At 40.2% G+C, this 20,454-nt stretch overlaps 1 protein-coding gene across 6 annotated transcripts in view; it reads right to left on the reverse strand.

The window, feature by feature from the left end:
• LOC131935517 (serine-rich adhesin for platelets) overlaps window positions 1-20,454 on the reverse strand; it is a 56,372-nt gene that overhangs the window by 6,343 nt on the left and 29,575 nt on the right. For 3 of the 6 annotated variants that reach the window (XM_059291934.1, XM_059291937.1, XM_059291935.1), the window contains 18 exons: window positions 19,755-19,975; window positions 19,245-19,365; window positions 18,853-18,994; window positions 18,003-18,210; window positions 14,839-14,974; window positions 13,148-13,415; window positions 9,264-12,430; window positions 7,067-7,232; window positions 6,338-6,483; window positions 5,707-5,991; window positions 5,088-5,315; window positions 4,679-4,755; window positions 4,149-4,326; window positions 3,601-3,706; window positions 3,302-3,401; window positions 2,998-3,144; window positions 435-2,503; window positions 152-230 (listed from right to left, as the gene is read on the reverse strand). In XM_059291934.1, coding sequence (XP_059147917.1) covers window positions 152-230; window positions 435-2,503; window positions 2,998-3,144; window positions 3,302-3,401; window positions 3,601-3,706; window positions 4,149-4,326; window positions 4,679-4,755; window positions 5,088-5,315; window positions 5,707-5,991; window positions 6,338-6,483; window positions 7,067-7,232; window positions 9,264-12,430; window positions 13,148-13,415; window positions 14,839-14,974; window positions 18,003-18,210; window positions 18,853-18,994; window positions 19,245-19,365; window positions 19,755-19,975 — 7,844 coding nt within the window. The remainder of the gene's footprint in view (window positions 1-151; window positions 231-434; window positions 2,504-2,997; window positions 3,145-3,301; window positions 3,402-3,600; window positions 3,707-4,148; window positions 4,327-4,678; window positions 4,756-5,087; window positions 5,316-5,706; window positions 5,992-6,337; window positions 6,484-7,066; window positions 7,233-9,263; window positions 12,431-13,147; window positions 13,416-14,838; window positions 14,975-18,002; window positions 18,211-18,852; window positions 18,995-19,244; window positions 19,366-19,754; window positions 19,976-20,454) is intronic. The other 3 variants (XM_059291938.1, XM_059291939.1, XM_059291936.1) reach the window with 3 other exon arrangements.

A 20,454-nucleotide genomic window follows, 5' to 3' on the forward strand; every position in this document is an offset into this window, starting at 1 on the left:
TAAATTGCAATGAAACACCTAATTTTGAACCACAATTATTAATCAGTCGTTTAAAACCAATACTCTTGTATTCAACCAATAGAAACAGTTTTATCATGTCCACAACAATTCTATTCTTTATAAAAGTTGTGTGAATTGAAGGTTATTTTACCTGCAAATAGTCCCCTTCTGAGAAGGCAAGTTTATCAGAATTATGTTCTTCTGGACAACTTGTCAGGGCCACCACATACCTGGTGGAGAACAAAACAAACAACTTGTTAAAAACAAAAGCTTGGCTGATAAACAATAATGTGAAGAGCATCATCATGGTGTTAGATAGCAATGAAAATGGAATGGTTAGAAGAAAACATCAAAGAGGAAGACATTCTCAAGGCACTCTTTCATCACACAGTGGCATGCTACAGAGAAAAAAAAAACATGACAATCATTCATACTTGTACTCTGGTACACTAGAACTACTGTCTGCTTTCCCATTCCATAGGCAAGACTGAGTAACATCGATTGAGCCAACAACCTTTCGACTTTCACTGTCGGACTCGCTGAGGGATGCCTCGGACAAGTTCTCTTCCACGGCCACGGGGGCGGAGATGACGATGGCGGCGGGGACAGTGGGGGTAGGTGTGGTGGTGGTGGTGGCAGCAGGCTCTGTGGGTTTAGCCGCAGGGCTGGTCGACTTGTCGGTCATCACGGAGCTCCACACGGGAAAAGATTCTCCGTACGGGACGTCGTACATGGACAGAGGCCTGGCCTGAGATTTGTACTCCATGACCTCGCTTGATTCCATGCAGTCAAAGTCGCGGTCAATGAATGCTGAGAGTGGTCGGGATTTGGGGAAGTTTTCCGCGCTCTTGTTGCGCACTGCACCGGCTGTTGTGATGATCTTGCAGCTGAGTTCTTTCTCTTCTTGAATTATCTTCTCCTTGTCGGGGTTTGCGGCTTTTGATTTAAAGAAAATGGACCTTATTTTGCTGGGAGTGCTCTCCCCTGTGCGTTTGATGGTTAAGTCTAATGGAAGATTGTCAGGCTTTGATGGGGTGACTGGGGTAGAGGGCTGGGTGATTGTCACAGACGTTTCTATGTTAGGAATTATAGGTAGTGCACCGTGAGCAGGAAGGCTGGCACTTTCTGCATGAACTGGGGTAACAGCTTCTTCTGCTTTACCTTCTGCTCCTTTTTCGGGCGTCTTGTTTTTGTCTGTGGGGAGGAGGATGCGGTCAAAGAAGGAGAGAAGGCTGAACCCTGACCTGGGAGATTTCTTCAGTGCCTGCGGGATGGGCTGCGGTTGGGATTTCTCCAGGGGTAGGCTCAGGTTAGCTTGAGCATCCTTGATCTCAGCAAGGGTGGGTTTTGTTTTCTCCGCTTGTTCAGAGATCTGCGTTGTAGTCGCGGCTGTGTTGTCTTCCCCCTCTTGTTGACCTGCGGGTTCTGTTGTTCCCTTGTCTTGAGTAGAGGGAGCTGTAATCTCAGCAGCTTGTGTGGTCTTAGGTTCCGTGTTATCTCCTACATTCACCACTTCCTGAGCTTCACTTGTTTTCTCTACAGTCTGGTTGATGGAACACTTCTCTATCACCCTCTCATCCTCAACAACAGCTGGCAAGTTGGCAACCTGAGCCTGACGTATTAACTCAATATTTGGCAGGGTGTACACAGCAGAGTTCTCACAAATTTTGATTGGCTCGTCCACTTTCCGCACGTGCTCTTCGTATTTCCTAACCTCCTCCCAATCAATGTCCTCAGACTTGATGGAATTTGTATAGTTCTCGTTAGTGACCGTCATCTCTGTGTAGACGCCGGCATCCTCGTCGCTGTCTTTCGTTACTTCAGTCAAAACTTTCACAGACAAACTTTTATCAGAATCATTAACCTTTAAACTCTGAACTCTGCCTTCAGCTCTCAGCATGCCATCGGCAACTCTGCTCAAGTTTTTGTTGACGAGTGTGCTGGCGTCTCTGTGCACGACTTCCTCCTCCTCCTGGATGAAAAGATCGGACATGTTGTTTCGGCCGTAGCGGTCGACGGGGCTGCTGTGGTCACGTACGACAGCCGGGAGGGATGAGTCGTCAGGGATGTTGATGTTGCATGTTTTAGTGTACTCGGCCGCATCCTGTCTGGCTCCGTTCACTTTAACAGTTGGGTTTTCAACTTCTCGTTCATTTACAACTTCGTTAACTTTCTTGGGGTCAGATTTAGGTTTCACTTCCTCCGCCACGGTTTCTTTGTCAGGGGTGACTTTAGCAGCAGATGACGGGGAAGATGAAGATGAGGAAGAGCCTATCTTGGCGGCAACCGAGGCCAGGGCGTTGGAGATGGTTGGGTTTTTGAACCACCTCCAGGCCGAGCTGCCACCACCAGTGCTGGAGACTGAGGTTGTTGTTTTCAGAGTGGTTGCCGTGGGCGACGTCGTCGTGGAGACGGCCAAGCCAACCTGCTTGGGTGGGTGCTGGGCGTTGTGGTTTAAGTTGTGGATTTCAACAGCAGCCTCAGTCAACTTTTCATTGTTGGCCTGAAATTTTTTAAGTTTATTTTAATACCACTCAAATATTACTGAAGTGACTACATGAAAAAAAGCTCTAATTATAATTGTTACATAACGCAACGAAAATGAATTAAGGACAAGTACATAATTTAATATGCAAGTTTAATGCAAACAAAATTACTTTGATGCAAGTTTAATGCACACAAAATTGCTTTGATGAAAATATTGCTAAAGAACTACTGTTTTTTTTGTTTTTTTTGTTTACTTTCCACTATACAAGTATATGCCCAGTTTTGTAGGACAAAATTTAAATGAGTGCACTTTAACCTTGTCCTATAGTTTGCTGAATGCTGTGATGTTAATCCTCTTTTAACTTTCCTACTTTACAGTGTTGTCCAACATTTCATTACTTTTCACAATGACAAACAGGTGTATGGACTTTGTGCTTAAATCTTATCTACTCTATTTATCTATGTACATAGCTTATCTACATATCCATCTCACAATAAACTTTCCCTTACCTCAAAGTTGGCCACACCAGAGGTAACCATGATGCAGCTGTCACTCATAACAAGAGTTGCTATTGGCCCAAAATCCAACTGGAAGGGCAGAACAGCCAATGGCTGTAGAGCTACTAACAGACTGCTATAGGACTGCTCCAGGATACCCTGAAATTATTTAAAATAAAACATTTTAAATATGTATTTAATATTGTTCCAATTAGTCTGTAATGATAATTTCAATTCTAGAATTTTACTGAATAAAAAGTTTTTTATTCTTTAAACAAACTTTGCAATACACTTCTAAATTAATAAGATGCTTCACCTTAAGACTTGCTCGCAGACAAGCATCTTCATGATAAACCCTTGGCACCAAATTTTCCTTACAGCGCACATAGCCCAGCCAGAAATCCAGTAATCTTAGACTGAGTAGAAAATAAACAGAAACATCATAATAGGTTGATCGTTACAAAATTAACTCATGACTAATGGATTTTTATTTTTCTGTTAAATGTATTCCTAATTATGTTATCATAAGTCAAAGATGTTTTCTATAAGGATGTTGAATACATTATTGTATGCGTTGAAATCAGATTATGGAGCTGAAATTAATCAAGGACTTACTTCAGCAGGCCAGCTACAAAAGCATAGAACTTGTGTCTGTTGGAGGTTAAGCTTTGCTTCTGCTTCAAGCACTTGGCCAGGTCATGCAGAGGTCTAGTGTAAGGACCTTTCAATCAACACACAAAAATAATTACTGAGACTTGTCTTAAAAGCTGGCATTTTTACACAACACCCACCTGATCCCTAACAAAAACCTTAACAGGGCCTCAAAAGGCTGGTAAAGATGTATTTAGTCAAACTAACAAAATTATTTTTAGCACTGATGGAAAAATCCTGAAATATAACACTCAAGTAAAGTAACGAGTCAACCAATATAATTAGAAAAAGTGCATTGGTTTGGTTGACCATGATTATTATATAGACGATTATCATAAAATTAACTAAAATTAAATATCAACTGATTATAATAGAAAAATAATGGTAGACATTAAGGTTGTAAAATCAGTACATTTCTATTTGAAAATAAAGATGTTCTATATTATATATATTAACCTACTAGAAGAACATAAAAGAAATGAATTCCCATAATTATAAAAGAAGATAGTAACCTAGTTCTGCTGTCATCTCAGCCACCCTCCAGGGACTGAGCTTGACTTTACCAAACAGGTGGACGCCACTCTCAAAGTCTCTCATCCCATGGGCCACCACCCTCTCCACAGCAGGGCAGAGTTCACAGTACACAAGGGCAGCAACTTCAGGGGAGTCAACTGAGCTGCCTAACCTCAGCTGAAGGCATTGCAAACACAGGTGTAAAACCCACCATCTAATCTCAATTACGATTAACTTTTATTCTAAAATTTAAGTTATAGGCCAATGTATTGATTATTTTTGTTCTTTACATTTTAAAAAGAGAATAATATTTTTAATCAACCAAGATTTAAACATAAAACATAGTTTAGTTATGCATACTTATTCATTCATATCAGTTAACTTAAAAAATAAAATTAGATTAAGATTTTTAGAAATTTTTAAAAATTACTTAAAGAAATATTTTTAATGCATTTAATTATGCTTGTTTAATGATACGATATAAAACCAAAACAGGGATGAAAAGAATGATAAAAAAAATGGTGTTTACTTTTTCAAATGGGTCTTTGGCTTGAGCAAAATGTTGGAGCAGAGAATCAGCAGCCTGGGCAATACCTTTCAGCAGCACTAGACAGAGAGATGTGTGAAGTTTAACAAATAGCACTAGACAGAGAGATGTGTGAAGTTTAACAAATAGCACTAGACAGAGAGATGTGTGAAGTTTAACAAATAGCACTAGACTAATTGAAATGTGATGCTTAAAACAGAACAATAAACAAATTGATGTATTTTCCTGTAAAAAGTTTACAAAAAACACAAAAATCTTCATAAATATAATTTAGAATAAACCAAAATTCTTATATATTTAAAGTGTAGAGTTTTATTTTTACAACTTTGAAAACCGAAAAAAATGGTTATTATGACAACCAAAGAGATAAGAGGAAATTAAAAATAATTACATAAATTATTGTTCTCCATGAGGGAAGCAGTTGGCTCCAGAATCAGGTCAGACGCAGGTGCTGGGACTGGTTCTATGGCACCCTTTACGTCAGACTCAGGGGTGGAGGTAGCCGCTGATGACTGGGAGGAGGAAACTGATGAAGTTGATGTGACGGCTGGGGACTGGTCAGGGTGGCCAGATTTCTTAATGCTGTTCTTGTCTGCTGATTTGGTCTTTGATGCTTGGACTGAAATTATATTTTTTTTTCAGTGTTAAGCTGCACTTTTCATGTTTCTGCAACTAATTCTCAATTGAAAGTTAAAGACTTAAATATTTCTTAGGTCAATTTTAATCTAGGATTATTAGTATTGTTTAAGCTGTTATTGATTTTTATAAAACTTATTTTTCTTTACAGCCAAATATTATGCCATTATTCTTAGAATTGTTACAAAAATAAATCAAAAATGAAATACAAAACATGGAAAAAAATAATTATATATATTAAAAAAAAAAATTTTCAGGTTTTTTGAAATTTTTTTTTTAAATTTCTATTTTCAACTAAATGCCTTTGACTTGAAAACTAGTTCCTTAAAAATAGTTCATCTGACTCTAATATAACCCCAGATAAATTATTTTACCTCCTTCAATCAAACGAAGAGTGAGCAGATCCCCACCCATCTCTATAGCCTCCACTTCAATCACTGTCTTGCCTTCCTCCCCTTTACGTTTGGGAGAAGCTTTGGGAGACTGGTGAGGGGAGTGGAAGGACACCTCAGAGGCAAAGCTAACTCTCTTGGACTTGGAGGAGTCCTCGGAGGTGGTGGAGGAGGATGTGGAGGAGGTGACAGTGGAGTGAGATGTGGAGGAGGATGATGAGGAGGAGTGGCGCCCCCTATGTTTGGGCTTCCTCCTTCTTACAACTTCTGTGGAAAAAAACAAAATATTTCTTCAAGTCTAATATGCAAACAATGTTTTACAATTTATTTAAATTATTTTATTGATAATTCCATAATAGAAAATGAAAAAAATTTGTTAGGCTATTCCAGCATAAATTGAAATTATAGTTTATATTAATTTTAACCACACTGAATTGCAGAAAAAATCAAAACATGTTATTCAAACACATCATTGAAATATAAACAAATGTTTATCCATCATAAAATACAACTAGAGAGCAAAAAATTTATTTTAGAATTCCCCAATAAGATTATTCAATTAAACATATTAAAAAAATATGGTCCACCCACATAATAAAACAGACCCACTTACCAGTGTTGAAGTTGACAATATCATAATCTGGAAAACCATCCTCAGTGACTAGCACAGGCATGTTCCCATCACAAGCAATGGAGTGGCGATTGGATGTGTTCAGCCTGCGGGGTGGTTTGGTTGGGGCCTGACTTTCAAGGGAAGTCCTGAGTAGAGAAAACAAGCAAATTGGTAATATTTTCTTTACAATTTAATGTTTACTTAAGTTACATAAGGGGAAGTCCTGAATGGAGAACAAGCAAATTGGTAATATTTTCTTTACAATTCACTGTTTACATAAGTATTTGTTGTATGGAGTATTGGTTGACTACATGGTAATGCTTGCAATTATTACTGACTCTAGCTATTCATGCTGACTCTAGTGACCCCTACAGACTCTAGTGATCCCTACTGCCTCTAGTGATCCCTACAGACTCTAGTGATCCCTACTGCCTCTAGTGATCCCTACAGACTCTAGTGATCCCTACAGACTCTAGTGATCGCTAGTGACTCTAGTGATCCCTACTGACTCTAGTGATCGCTAGTGACTCTAGTGATCACTAGTGACTGTAGTGATCGCTAGTGACTCAAGTGATCCCTACTAACTCTAGTGATTGCCAGTGACTCCTGTAAATAAACCTGATGTAATTAAAACCAAAGTACTTTAAGAAATTAAATGGAATGCAAATATAAGTATTAATATAACATCTGAGAAATTTTTTTTTTTAAATGAACATTATTGAAACCTACCCTGAAGCAGTTTTCCTCAGACAAGACTTGAGAGGTTTCCTCTCCTGCAGCCACTTGTGGTAGCGCCTTATGAGCTCATCATCAACACTGGGCACACAGTTGTTCTCATGGTGGTGGTGGTGGTGGTGGTGGTGGTGCTCAAGGTGATCTTCATGGCAGCAGTTGCCTGGTGGGAAAACACAGACCACATGATAAAGATAAACTCTACAAGGACAAAGGAAACACAGACCACATGATAAAGATAAACTCTACAAGGACAAAGGAAACACAGACCACATGATAAAGATAAACTCTACCAGGACAAAGGAAACACAAACTACATGATAAAACTACACACCACTAGGAAACAGGAAACATACAATTGTATAAATATAAACTCTATGTGGACAAAGGAAAAACAAACTACATTTTAAAACTACACACTACAAAGATACAAGAAATACCAACTACATTATAAAAATAAACTCCATAAGGACAAAGGAAAAACAAACAACATGATAAAACTTCAAGATACAGGAAACACAAACTACATCATGAAATGTTACACTACTAAAAGATTTTTTAAAAATACAATTCAAAAGTAAAAACGAAAAAAATTAAAGCATTTCTTTAAATATACTTAATTCTGTATTTTTAAAATAAATGTAAAGGCAAAAGAAAATAACATTTTGTCAATTAATGTGGATATATTTTTTTAGTTATTTGTGAATGAAAGTTTTAGCTATTGATAACTCAAATAGTTTTTGTGGTAGTGTGTTTAAGTTTTAATACATAGGCCAGTGAAATAGTTGAACAACTTCATCTACACATCTGGTCTAAAAGGGTACTTTGAAAAGTATATTTCTAGAATATTCATGACCTTGTTTCAAAAATTGGCAATGGTTATAACAGAATAAAATGTAACACCTCATAGTTTGAATATATAGGCTTCAAATGATTGAAGTTTTTGTAGTAGTGTGTTTATGTTTAAATTACAGAGGCCAATGAAATAGTTCAACTCAACTTCCTCTGCACAAAGGACCATCTGGTCTAAAAGGGTACTTTGAAAAGTATATTTCAAATAATAATCATTAAAAAAGTTTTAAAAAACCCACGTTTTCTGATTGAACTAAAAAGTAGAAAATAAATACTATACATCACAATAATGCAAGCGATCACTCTACTATAAGCGATGAAAAACGTGGGGCGCCGAAGTAAAAGTTATATTACTATTGATTAGATAATACTATTGACTTTTATTAGGGAGCTTGTAGAGAGTCAACAGTATTAGAAACTGTAAGAAAATCACGGCGCCCCACGTTTTTCATCGCTTATAGTAGAGTGGTCGCTTGCATTATTGTGATGTATAGTATTTATTTTCTACTTTTTAGTTCAATCAGAAAACGTGGGTTTTTTAAAACTTTTTTAATGATTATTATTTTCTACTTTTTAGTCTTTGTCTGTTTGTTTGCATTGAAATCTTGCTATCGATTTTATCTTTTCACTTTTTTTTGGGTAAACGAAGACAACTCGTAAAAAGACAACTCGTAAAAAACGAGAGACCCTTTCTTCTTCGGTCTCAATCGCAAGTGAATGATTGTCAGAGGTTAGTTGATAGCGGTTAGGACGAGGGCTGGTTACTGACTAGAACACATAGATTTGAACCCGTGTCGAGTGGGATAGCAATCGTGTGCCCAACCACTCGACCATATCGTCTCCCCCAAACTGGCCACCAGTGGTAATAGTTACCTCCTGTAAGTTTAAAGTCGGTTCAAACTAAATTATCTGCCCCTAAGCCTGTCGCGACGTGGGATCGTTCACTTCACTGCGCGCGGCAAGAGAGAGGCGAGCTACGCGTCGCTCGTTTTTTTTCTAATGGCTCGCAGAGGAGAATTATATATATAGATTATATAGCGGTCTAAAATGCTCAATAAAATGTTTCCATTGATCAATTTAGTAGTAATAACAATTGAATATTCTATGGTCATCCAAAAGAAAGCTTCCCTGAAAATTTCAGCGCGCTAGCTAACTGGGAAGTGCCAGAAATTTCGATCGCAAGATTTGATTGGAAAGACAAACAGAGAAAGCAAGTTAAAGAAAACGTGGGAAAAATATTCATGACAATAAATGTAACACCTCATAGTTTAAGGATTCAAACTATTGATTCTATTTCAGGTTGAGTATTGTACAGAGCAGAGTAGAAAGCATAACCACATACCATGATGGTCCCATGGAGCATGCCAAACATCCTTACAGAAGCTGCTGCTCTGCTGGGGTGCGAAGTCATCATAGGAGAGGTTGGAGGAGGCTGAGCTGTGGCCACTCTCCTCCTGCAGAGAATAGAGGGCATCAAAGTTGTACGTGTTCAGGGAGGAGCCTGTGCTCCATCGTCTCTTAGGGTGGGGCACTTGGGAAACTTGTTTTTTTATTTCCACATGCTCGTGGTCATTGGCCGCGGAGATATCTGCATCCTGTTCACACTTGTGTCCAGTGGATGGGTACGGTTCGTTTAGGACCCTTTTACTTGAGCTTACAGCCGGGACAGCCACAACAGTATGAGCACTACTGTTGGAGGAGGATTCACTACAGGGGGTGTCTGATTTAGGCCGTCTGCGTACCACTTCGGATCCGCTCTTCTTGGCAAGCAAAGCGTTCCCGCTGGCGGAGGTCTTCATGTCGGTGAGGGAGCTGAACATCTGCAGCTGGGCAATGACGCTGGGCGGGTTCTCCACCTCCACCTCAATCATCTTACAGCACTGGTTGTCCACAGACGCCTCGTCCTGGTCCTTCTCGGAGCAGGTCTCGCAGCTGTTGATGGCGGCTTTCAGGTTCTCCCGCTCCAGGCTGCTCTCCAGGTGAGGAGGCTGGAAGAGGATCCTCTCCAGGTCGGCCGGCATCTCCACGCAACCCCGGCCGTTGATGATGGGTGGGTTGAGGTCAAGGTCAACCTGCTCGTCATCCTCCAATCTTTCGCTGCAGTGACAACACTGTGGAGGGGTGTGGTCCTCCCCGAGGATCTCCTGTAGCTCTGATGGGATATCCCCCACACAGCTGCACTCTGGGACATTGTGTTCCTGGCAGTCGTTGCACTGGGCCAGGTGGCAGACCTCATGGTGGTTACACTCCAACACATGGTTCTCAAACTGGTCCCCATGGCCACAGTCACACTCCCCATGTTCCATCTCCTGGCAGTTCTCCACAACATCCACATTCTCCCTGCCGCTCTCCACATAGTTAACATTCTCATTGACAGGCGAGTCGTTATAAGCATTTCTCTCCTCATTGAATGAGTTCTTCGGAATTTTGTTCCTCTGTTTCTGAAGTAAAGAATTCTTTGCAGTGTTGTCCAAGTTCCGGCTCATGGCTGATTTCTTTGGCTTTTTATCCAGACTGTTGTACCCAAACCCGGATTCCTTGCCCCTGGTTACTGTGGGCAATTTACTGGATGTCTTGACATCCTGTTTAACACTATAAGAAGAACCATTGGAAGAATTGGAGGAGAATGAACCAGAAGAACTGGGTCCTTTAGTTACTGGAACTGGAATCTTTCCTTTCTTTAAAATCAACCGCTGTTTGTTGGGTTCAGTGCCATTTTTGTTGAAGCCAACTCTGCCATTGTCGCTCTCAACACTACTTTGTTTTTGGAGTTTGGATGTTCTGTTGCTTGTTGTGTTAGGTTTGAGTTCTGGTTTTATACTGCTGAGCTCCTCAGTGATTTGTTCTTCCTCAAGGGTTTTAGACTCGATGGTTGACGTGGAGGAGTTTTTCTGGTCGCTTTTGCTGGAGGAGACGGACGAGGATGAGAAACAGCTGACCACGTACTGTCCGCTGGTGACTTTTTTAGAGGAGGATGAAGAAGATGATGTGGACGAGGTAGAAGACTTGGAGATGTTGTTGCCACTGCTGGCCGTGCTGCTGCCCACAGCACTGGAGTAGTTGCTCTCTGTGGGGGTGAAACCTCCACTGCCACCACTACCACTCCGGCCATCATCCGCTACATCCTCTACAACCTTCTCCTCACAGTTTATAGGGTCATAACCATCACATGGAGAGTTCTGATACTGGGTGCTGTTTGTTGTCCTCACTCCTGTCTTAGATTTCAGCCCATTTCTTCCTTCATAACCAGCAGCTACATTTTCACGCGAGTCATGTCTATTCAGCACACCGGTACTGGCTGATTTCGTTGCAGCGTTTCTCAGCAACCTTGAGCAGCTCGGGGAGTGAGAAACAGCGCGGGTTGTTCTTGGGTTTGTTGTTTTCTGAAGAACTTTAGCATTCTTAGCTGTATCTAACCGCGAGCTGGACACGCTGGATGTACGTTTTATTGAAGAGAATTTGGTCTGCTGGTCTCGGAGAGTTAGCGTGTCGTAGCTGCTTGACCTGGCTTTGTTCAGGTTTGTGACAGGGGAGCCTTTAAGCCTGGCGTTGACCTGTTTTATATTGTGTTCAGTCAGGACGTGGTCGGCGAACAAGTCGGGTTTTTTGTGAGGCGAGCACTGGGACTGGCCACAACAAAGTGAAGGGGAGCCTCTGGATTTGTTGATGTACGTCGGGGAGTTTCCGCTGAAGGATTTTGATTTTTTTGTAAATTTGTCGTTTGATTTGGCCGGCGAGCTCTGGCTCCTTGGTGAGCAGGGGCATCCGCAGCAGGACATGGTCTGTCTGCGAGAGGGTGAGTACGAGTGGGACCGGCAGGGGGAGCAGGAATGGGACCGGGGTTGATCCTGACCTACTATAGGGCTGAGGATTATGGGAATTTTTACTGGGTCGAACAGGGACGAATCCGGGGAGTTTGGTGCGGATTCTTCACTGGTTTTTAATCCAATAGGACAGCCCTGGTATGATTTTCTTTTCTCTTTAAGGAAACTTAGATCTGGGAGGGAGCGATGAGTGTAGTACGAGTTGAGCCCCATCCTGGAGGGTGAAAGACTAGCATTGCGGTAAATATCGACGTTTTTGACTCGAGATAAGTAACAGTCGTTGGCCGAAGCAGCCCGGTGCATCTGATGTGAGGGAGAGACATTCTTCTGGGGAGATCTGCTGGTTTCTCTGGCTTGGTAGTCCCCATAGTTTGTTCCGTTCAAATATTCTTCCACGTTTTCGTCTTGCCTGCGATGGCTATACCCATACTGCCTTGCATCACAACCGTACCCGTTATCATAATCATGATTAACCGGCCTTTCGCAGCCGTCATCCTGCGATATAGGTCTCATGTCCTTGTTCTGATAGCCTTCATTGGTCTCTCTGCTGTAGCGGCCACAGACTTCCTCCAAGAGAGAAAACAGATCCTTCTCTGGGGAGTAGGGGGAGGTCTGCTGGTACTGGTGGTTGAGCTGGGGGTCTGGCAGACCTTCTAGAGATGTCTGCAGGCCACAGTCTTGAGTCCTGAATACGGACAAAAAAATTATATTTTCTTAATGAGTAAGCACACTTTAGTTAATATTTTATATTTTAATTTTAACAGTCTTAAACATGTTCTAGCTATTAGCTATTTTTGAATTTTAATAGTCCTAAAGCAAATACATAATAAACAGGCAGTGGTTTCATGGGTTTACAGTAACTAAAAGACTACAAGGTTGAGTACTAACAGGCAACAGGAATTTACAGAATTAATACATTATGAGTCTTAAAGGTCATCCATTTATAACATCCACAAGGGGGGGGGGGGGGCAGGGCGGCTTGAAAAAATTGACTTCTGCAAGTGGACTTTTAAAAGGGATTTATGTGGACTTCGGTGGACAGGCCCAAAATCCAAAAAATGTGTGAACGTCATAAATGGATGAACCCTTACTGATAATCTGACAGGGGCTGGGCCTTAAATTCCCTTTAAATGCATTAGTTACACTGACTATTTGATCAGAAAATGAGTATTTTTCTATAACACTTTCATAAAATGTCTAAGAAAGTACTAAACAGTTCACATTTCCATGTGTAAAGTATCCTTTCAGACATCTGTGTATGAAGGGATGGTGTGATACCCAGGCTTCATTATTTTCTCTAACATGAGTCATATAACTATTCAAGCTAGGTGATTTCAGGTATGTTCTCAAGACATGATCCTGACTTAGCATTAAATTATTTTACCTGAACCAGCTGACTTACCTCGGAGGAAACTGTGATGAAAAGTTCCTTGTCCCCAGCCACAGGGTCACAGTACTGGGTGACATGAGGGTCTCCTTAGAGGTCATCAGCCGGAGTGAGCGTAGGGTCTGTGTGCAGCCAGTCTTCATGTTGGCCGTGTTGGTGCCGGTGTCTGCCTTGTGCAGGTCCAGGTGCAGCTTCTCCCTGTTCTCAAACTCCGCCCTCAACTGGGCTTTCTTCTGCATGATGTCACTGCGCTGGACACACATGTTGTAGAAGGGATAGTGGCCTGAGAAAGTTAAAAACATTGCCGTCAATATCTTTTAACAATAAATATGTATATGTAACAATAAATGAATATCTAATTTATTAATTTTTTGTGTTGAAAATGTTAAAACATTTTAGTTAATATTTTGAATTAAAAGATGTAGAATAGTTAGATAGTGTCCGATGTTATTAATATTTTGTTAATAAAGGCCATTTTTTTTTTCAAATCAATTGCAAGTGGCAATACATTTTTTTTTTATTTTGAAATATACATTGATGAGTATTAGAACTGCATTAGCATGTCATTTAATTATGTGTCCATAATAGTGTTTCACACTGGGTATGTTTAGTAAAAGCATACTGTTTCTTATTGTACTTAACCCCATACGGTGAGTCTACAGTTTGTACAAGTTATTACCTGATGTACTTAATACCTGTGCGATGAGTGTACAGTTTGTACAAGTTAATACCTGATGTACTTAAAACCTGTGCGATGAGTGTACAGTTTGTACAAGTTATTACCTGATGTACTTAACCCCTGTGTGATGAGAATACAGTTTGTACAAGTTATTACCTGATGTACTTAATGATTGTGCAATGAATCTACAGTTTGTACAAGTTATTACCTGATGAGCAGGCAGTCTACAGTGTGTACCAGTTATTACCTGATGAGCAAGCAGTCTACAGTGTGTACCAGTTATTACCTGATGAGCAGGCAGTCTACAGTGTGTACCAGTTATTACCTGAGGAGCAGGCAGTCTACAGTGTGTACCAGTTATTACCTGATGAGCAGGCAGTCTACAGTGTGTACCAGTTATTACCTGATGAGCAGGCAGTCTACAGTGTGTACCAGTTATTACCTGATGAGCAGGCAGTCTACAGTGTGTACCAGTTATTACCTGATGAGCAGGCAGTCTACAGTGTGTACCAGTTATTACCTGAGGAGCAGGCAGTCTACAGTGTGTACCAGTTATTACCTGATGAGCAGGCAGTCTACAGTGTGTACCAGTTATTACCTGATGAGCAAGCAGTCTACAGTGTGTACCAGTTATTACCTGATGAGCAGGCAGTCTACAGTGTGTACCAGTTATTACCTGATGAGCAGGCAGTCTACAGTGTGTACCAGTTATTACCTGATGAGCAAGCAGTCTACAGTGTGTACCAGTTATTACCTGATGAGCAGGCAGTCTACAGTGTGTACCAGTTATTACCTGATGAGCAGGCAGTCTACAGTGTGTACCAGTTATTACCTGATGAGCAGGCAGTCTACAGTGTGTACCAGTTATTACCTGATGAGCAGGCAGTCTACAGTGTGTACCAGTTATTACCTGATGAGCAGGCAGTCTACAGTGTGTACCAGTTATTACCTGAGGAGCAGGCAGTCTACAGTGTGTACCAGTTATTACCTGATGAGCAGGCAGTCTACAGTGTGTACCAGTTATTACCTGATGAGCAGGCAGAGTCGCAGGAGGTGGTGGCACTGTGGCAGCAGCTTCGTTGTTGGTGCTGGGGCTGTTGGTGCTGCTGGTCTGTGGGCTGGACCACATCTTCAGCATTTAAAAAGCCTTCCCTCAGTAAAATCTGGTACATGGGGAATAAACATTTGTATTTATTTAGTGCCATTTACTGTGAATGTATTATAATTGTTTTACATAATATTTATTTTATTCTTCTTATGTTTACAAAAATAAACAAAGGTTACAATCTGAACAATGTGTAACATAATAAAGCAGTATCCCACCAAGCTGGATATAAAAATGTCTATGTATATAAGTTAACTGGAGCTTTCAGATAAAACTTTAAAAACTGTTGAATAATTATTTTAAGTTAGTCTTAATTGTCTAAATTAAATAAACTGTATTATATGCTTTACATAAACTGATCAACTGTACATTGCCTGTTTGTATAACTTTTGTTTATATTATCTTACTTATTGTAAGCTAATTAAAAATAGTCTGTTGCATTTTCTAGGTGACAAAATATATTTGACATTACTTTGTACTTTTTGCATCTATTTTATAATTCAAATTTTATATAAAAATCACAATCTATTGTACATTATCCACTTTAAGTTACCCCATTTCATTTTACATCTACAATAAACAGTTTTTATTGTATCTTCAATCAGATATATCACAATCTGTTTAAACATTATCAAGTCTATTGTTACCACATTTCATTTTACTTTAATATACAATAAACAATTTTTACTGTATATTAAATTTTAAATCAGACCTATCTTGTCTAATCTCCAGTAACTGACCTGGTCTATCTTAGCCAGGGTGTCTGGGGAGGGAGGGTTTGACTGGGTCCTGAGTCTCCAGTAACTGACCTGGTCTATCTTGTCTTATCTCCAGTAACTGACCTGGTCTATCTTAGCCAGGGTGTCTGGGGAGGGAGGGTTTGACTGGGTCCTGAGTCTCCAGTAACTGACCTGATCTATCTTGTCTTATCTCCAGTAACTGACCTGATCTATCTTGTCTTATCTCCAGTAACTGACCTGATCTATCTTGTCTTATCTCCAGTAACTGACCTGATCTATCTTAGCCAGGGTGTCTGGGGAGGGAGGGTTTGACTGGGTCCTGAGTCTCCAGTAACTGACCTGATCTATCTTGTCTAATCTCCAGTAACTGACCTGGTCTATCTTAGCCAGGGTGTCTGGGGAGGGAGGGTTTGACTGGGTCCTGAGTCTCCAGTAACTGACCTGGTCTATCTTGTCTTATCTCCAGTAACTGACCTGATCTATCTTGTCTTATCTCCAGTAACTGACCTGATCTATCTTGTCTAATCTCCAGTAACTGACCTGATCTATCTTGTCTTATCTCCAGTAACTGACCTGATCTATCTTAGCCAGGGTGTCTGGGGAGGGAGGGTTTGACTGGGTCCTGAGTCTCCAGTAACTGACCTGATCTATCTTGTCTTATCTCCAGTAACTGACCTGATCTATCTTGTCTTATCTCCAGTAACTGACCTGATCTATCTTGTCTAATCTCCAGTAACTGACCTGATCTATCTTGTCTTATCTCCAGTAACTGACCTGATCTATCTTGTCTAATCTCCAGTAACTGACCTGATCTATCTTAGCCAGGGTGTCTGGGGAGGGAGGGTTTGACTGGGTCCTGAGTCTCCAGTAACTGACCTGATCTATCTTGTCTTATCTCCAGTAACTGACCTGATCTATCTTGTCTTATCTCCAGTAACTGACCTGATCTATCTTGTCTTATCTCCAGTAACTGACCTGATCTATCTTAGCCAGGGTGTCTGGGGAGGGAGGGTTTGACTGGGTCCTGAGTCTCCAGTAACTGACCTGATCTATCTTGTCTAATCTCCAGTAACTGACCTGATCTATCTTGTCTTATCTCCAGTAACTGACCTGATCTATCTTAGCCAGGGTGTCTGGGGAGGGAGGGTTTGACTGGGTCCTGAGTCTCCAGTAACTGACCTGATCTATCTTGTCTAATCTCCAGTAACTGACCTGATCTATCTTAGCCAGGGTGTCTGGGGAGGGAGGGTTTGACTGGGTCCTGAGTCTCCAGTAACTGACCTGATCTATCTTGTCTAATCTCCAGTAACTGACCTGATCTATCTTGTCTTATCTCCAGTAACTGACCTGGTCTATCTTGTCTTATCTCCAGTAACTGACCTGATCTATCTTGTCTAATCTCCAGTAACTGACCTGATCTATCTTGTCTAATCTCCAGTAACTGACCTGATCTATCTTGTCTTATCTCCAGTAACTGACCTGATCTATCTTGTCTTATCTCCAGTAACTGACCTGATCTATCTTGTCTTATCTCCAGTAACTGACCTGATCTATCTTGTCTTATCTCCAGTAACTGACCTGATCTATCTTGTCTTATCTCCAGTAACTGACCTGATCTATCTTAGCCAGGGTGTCTGGGGAGGGAGGGTTTGACTGGGTCCTGAGTCTCCAGTAACTGACCTGATCTATCTTGTCTTATCTCCAGTAACTGACCTGATCTATCTTGTCTTATCTCCAGTAACTGACCTGGTCTATCTTGTCTTATCTCCAGTAACTGACCTGGTCTATCTTGTCTTATCTCCAGTAACTGACCTGATCTATCTTGTCTAATCTCCAGTAACTGACCTGATCTATCTTGTCTAATCTCCAGTAACTGACCTGATCTATCTTGTCTTATCTCCAGTAACTGACCTGATCTATCTTGTCTTATCTCCAGTAACTGACCTGATCTATCTTGTCTTATCTCCAGTAACTGACCTGATCTATCTTGTCTTATCTCCAGTAACTGACCTGATCTATCTTGTCTTATCTCCAGTAACTGACCTGATCTATCTTGTCTAATCTCCAGTAACTGACCTGATCTATCTTGTCTAATCTCCAGTAACTGACCTGATCTATCTTGTCTAATCTCCAGTAACTGACCTGATCTATCTTGTCTTATCTCCAGTAACTGACCTGATCTATCTTAGCCAGGGTGTCTGGGGAGGGAGGGTTTGACTGGGTCCTGAGTCTCCAGTAACTGACCTGATCTATCTTGTCTTATCTCCAGTAACTGACCTGATCTATCTTAGCCAGGGTGTCTGGGGAGGGAGGGTTTGACTGGGTCCTGAGTCTCCAGTAACTGACCTGATCTATCTTAGCCAGGGTGTCTGGGGAGGGAGGGTTTGACTGGGTCCTGAGTCTCTGGTACAAGTCCAAGATGTAGGACGAGTGCCTCTTGTGATGGAAACTTTTCTCCGCCTCCTCTGTGTCTCGGCTGTACTCTTTAGCCTTCTCCTTCACCTTGACCACCTCCTCATCATCCGACGTCTCCTCAGAGAACCGACTGAACAGCCTGAAACCATACGGACATTCTTTAGTGGCTGGTCAAACACACAATGCAACATTTTAAATAAGACAAGGAATATGACCTAACAATCTCAAAGAAAACAAAAAAATTTAACCCAACACTTTTACTGACAAAAACAACTTGATCTAACACACTTTTGACTAGACCAAGAACCTAGCCTACCATTTACACTATTAAAACAAAAACAAACTTGTTACTTTTAATGAAATATATAAAAACACTAACGTGTTACTTTTAATGAAATATACAAAAAACTAATGGTTTACTTTTAATGAAATATATAAAAAAACTAACGTATTACTTTTAATGAAATATGCAAAAAACTAATGTGTTACTTTTAATAAAATATACAAAAAACTAACGTGTTACTTTTAATGAAATATACAAAAAACTAACGTGTTACTTTTAATGAAATATACAAAAAACTAACGTGTTACTTTTAATGAAATATACAAAAAACGTATGTGTTACTTTTAATGAAATATACAAAAATCTAGCATATTAATTTTAATGAAATATACAAAAATCTAACATGTTAATTTTAATGAAATATACAACATGACTGAAAAAAAATTCATAAAGACAAGAAACCAGACAAAGCAGTTTAACAAAGAACACTTATCCTACCTGTTTGTGGTAAGCTCAGGTAAAGACTTTGATTTCTCCACGTTCAGCTCATGTGTTTTACCCAGGTTGCGCAGATTTCTGATTTGTTTCCATGTTGTTAGTTTCCCACTTCTCTTAATGAAGGACCCATTAGATTGTTTAGCTGCAGACACAAGGCACAGTTATATTTTCACTTTAACAGGACAATATATTATAATATCAAGAGCTTGCTTAATATTTAAAAAAGGTTGATTTTAAATATTGTTTTATTCTATTAAAAAAATATATATAAAAATATTTCAAAATTATTTTTCAATTATATAATTTTGTATCTCTAAATATGTAACTAGCAGATGGCATGTTTTAAATAAGAACTTTTATAATCTAGGTAAGGTCTGTGATCTCCTACTTACGTGCACAGTGTTTCTCTAGCTCCCCACTGGACAGAAGAGCTGCACACAGGGGAGATAACTTGTGAGAGCCAGCACTTTGACTCAATGATGCTGGTGATCCAGATGACTGGGACAGATACTCCTGGGAACAGAATAGAAGATTGTTAATTTAAAGGGACAAAAATGTAGTCCTTACCTAAATAGTGCCTGAATTTTACAAAAACAAGTTTGTTAAAAATTGTAATTTATGCTTATGTAATCAAAATGTATTGATACTATGACATTCTTCAATTTTAGTCTTCGAGAGATGGGGGTTATAGTTATAGGAAACTTCTGTAAATTTTATTGCTTAAAAAAAATTAAGCTTGGAAATTTAAGGAAAAGTGAGTTACATTTTCATCTCTTTTCAAATCTTCACATCTTGTATTACAAAAGCCTATTAATGAATACTAGCATGTTTTTAACAACTATCATTATTCAAATTATTTCTCATGATAATAGCACTTTTTAAAATATTTGCAAACCAATTACCTGCAGTGCCTCTAGACATATTCTGCCAGGATATCTGCTTCCCTTCATGTTCCAAGTACACAGACGACCTTTGGCCTCCCCGCTGACAGGAACTACAGCACTCCCACCAGAGTTGCCTGCCCCTGCAGAGTTTGATGAAGCTCTTGACTTGAGGTTGGCAAACTGGAAACTGCTGGACTGCTCATCTTCAGCTTCACCTCCAGAGCTCATGGATCTGCTACCTGTTTGAGTGTTGCATTTGGAGACTTAGTTTAATTTACAAGCAGAATTATGAATAAGGAGGAAGAATTTAAACTAAGCTGGAGGTTTATGAAATCAGTGGCGTAGCCAGGATCGTCTCAAGGGGGGGTTCCAATTTTTACCCGGGGACAAACTTTCGATTTGCACCCCCCCCCCAGACTTTTGATTTGCACCCCGCCTCAGACTTTCGATTTGCACCCCCCTCATACTTTATTTATATATATATGTGACGAGCGAACATTTATCCTGCCGACAACGCCAATTGTAACGAGCCAACAGTTACCATGCTCGCAACGCCACATGTAATGAGACCTAATTGCCTGTAGTGCCACGTGTTAACGAGTTTAACCACTCATTCTAGACAACATTGACCACAGTATAGATACTCAAGATGCAGGTTCGCTATTGATCCTTTATTACATGAATCAAGAAATGCTTCATAATAACACAATAAATCAAC

This window comes from Physella acuta, unplaced genomic scaffold (genome assembly GCF_028476545.2).
Source record: "Physella acuta isolate Inbredline_101_S28 unplaced genomic scaffold, ASM2847654v3 ptg000147l, whole genome shotgun sequence".
NCBI lineage: Eukaryota > Metazoa > Mollusca > Gastropoda > Physidae > Physella > Physella acuta.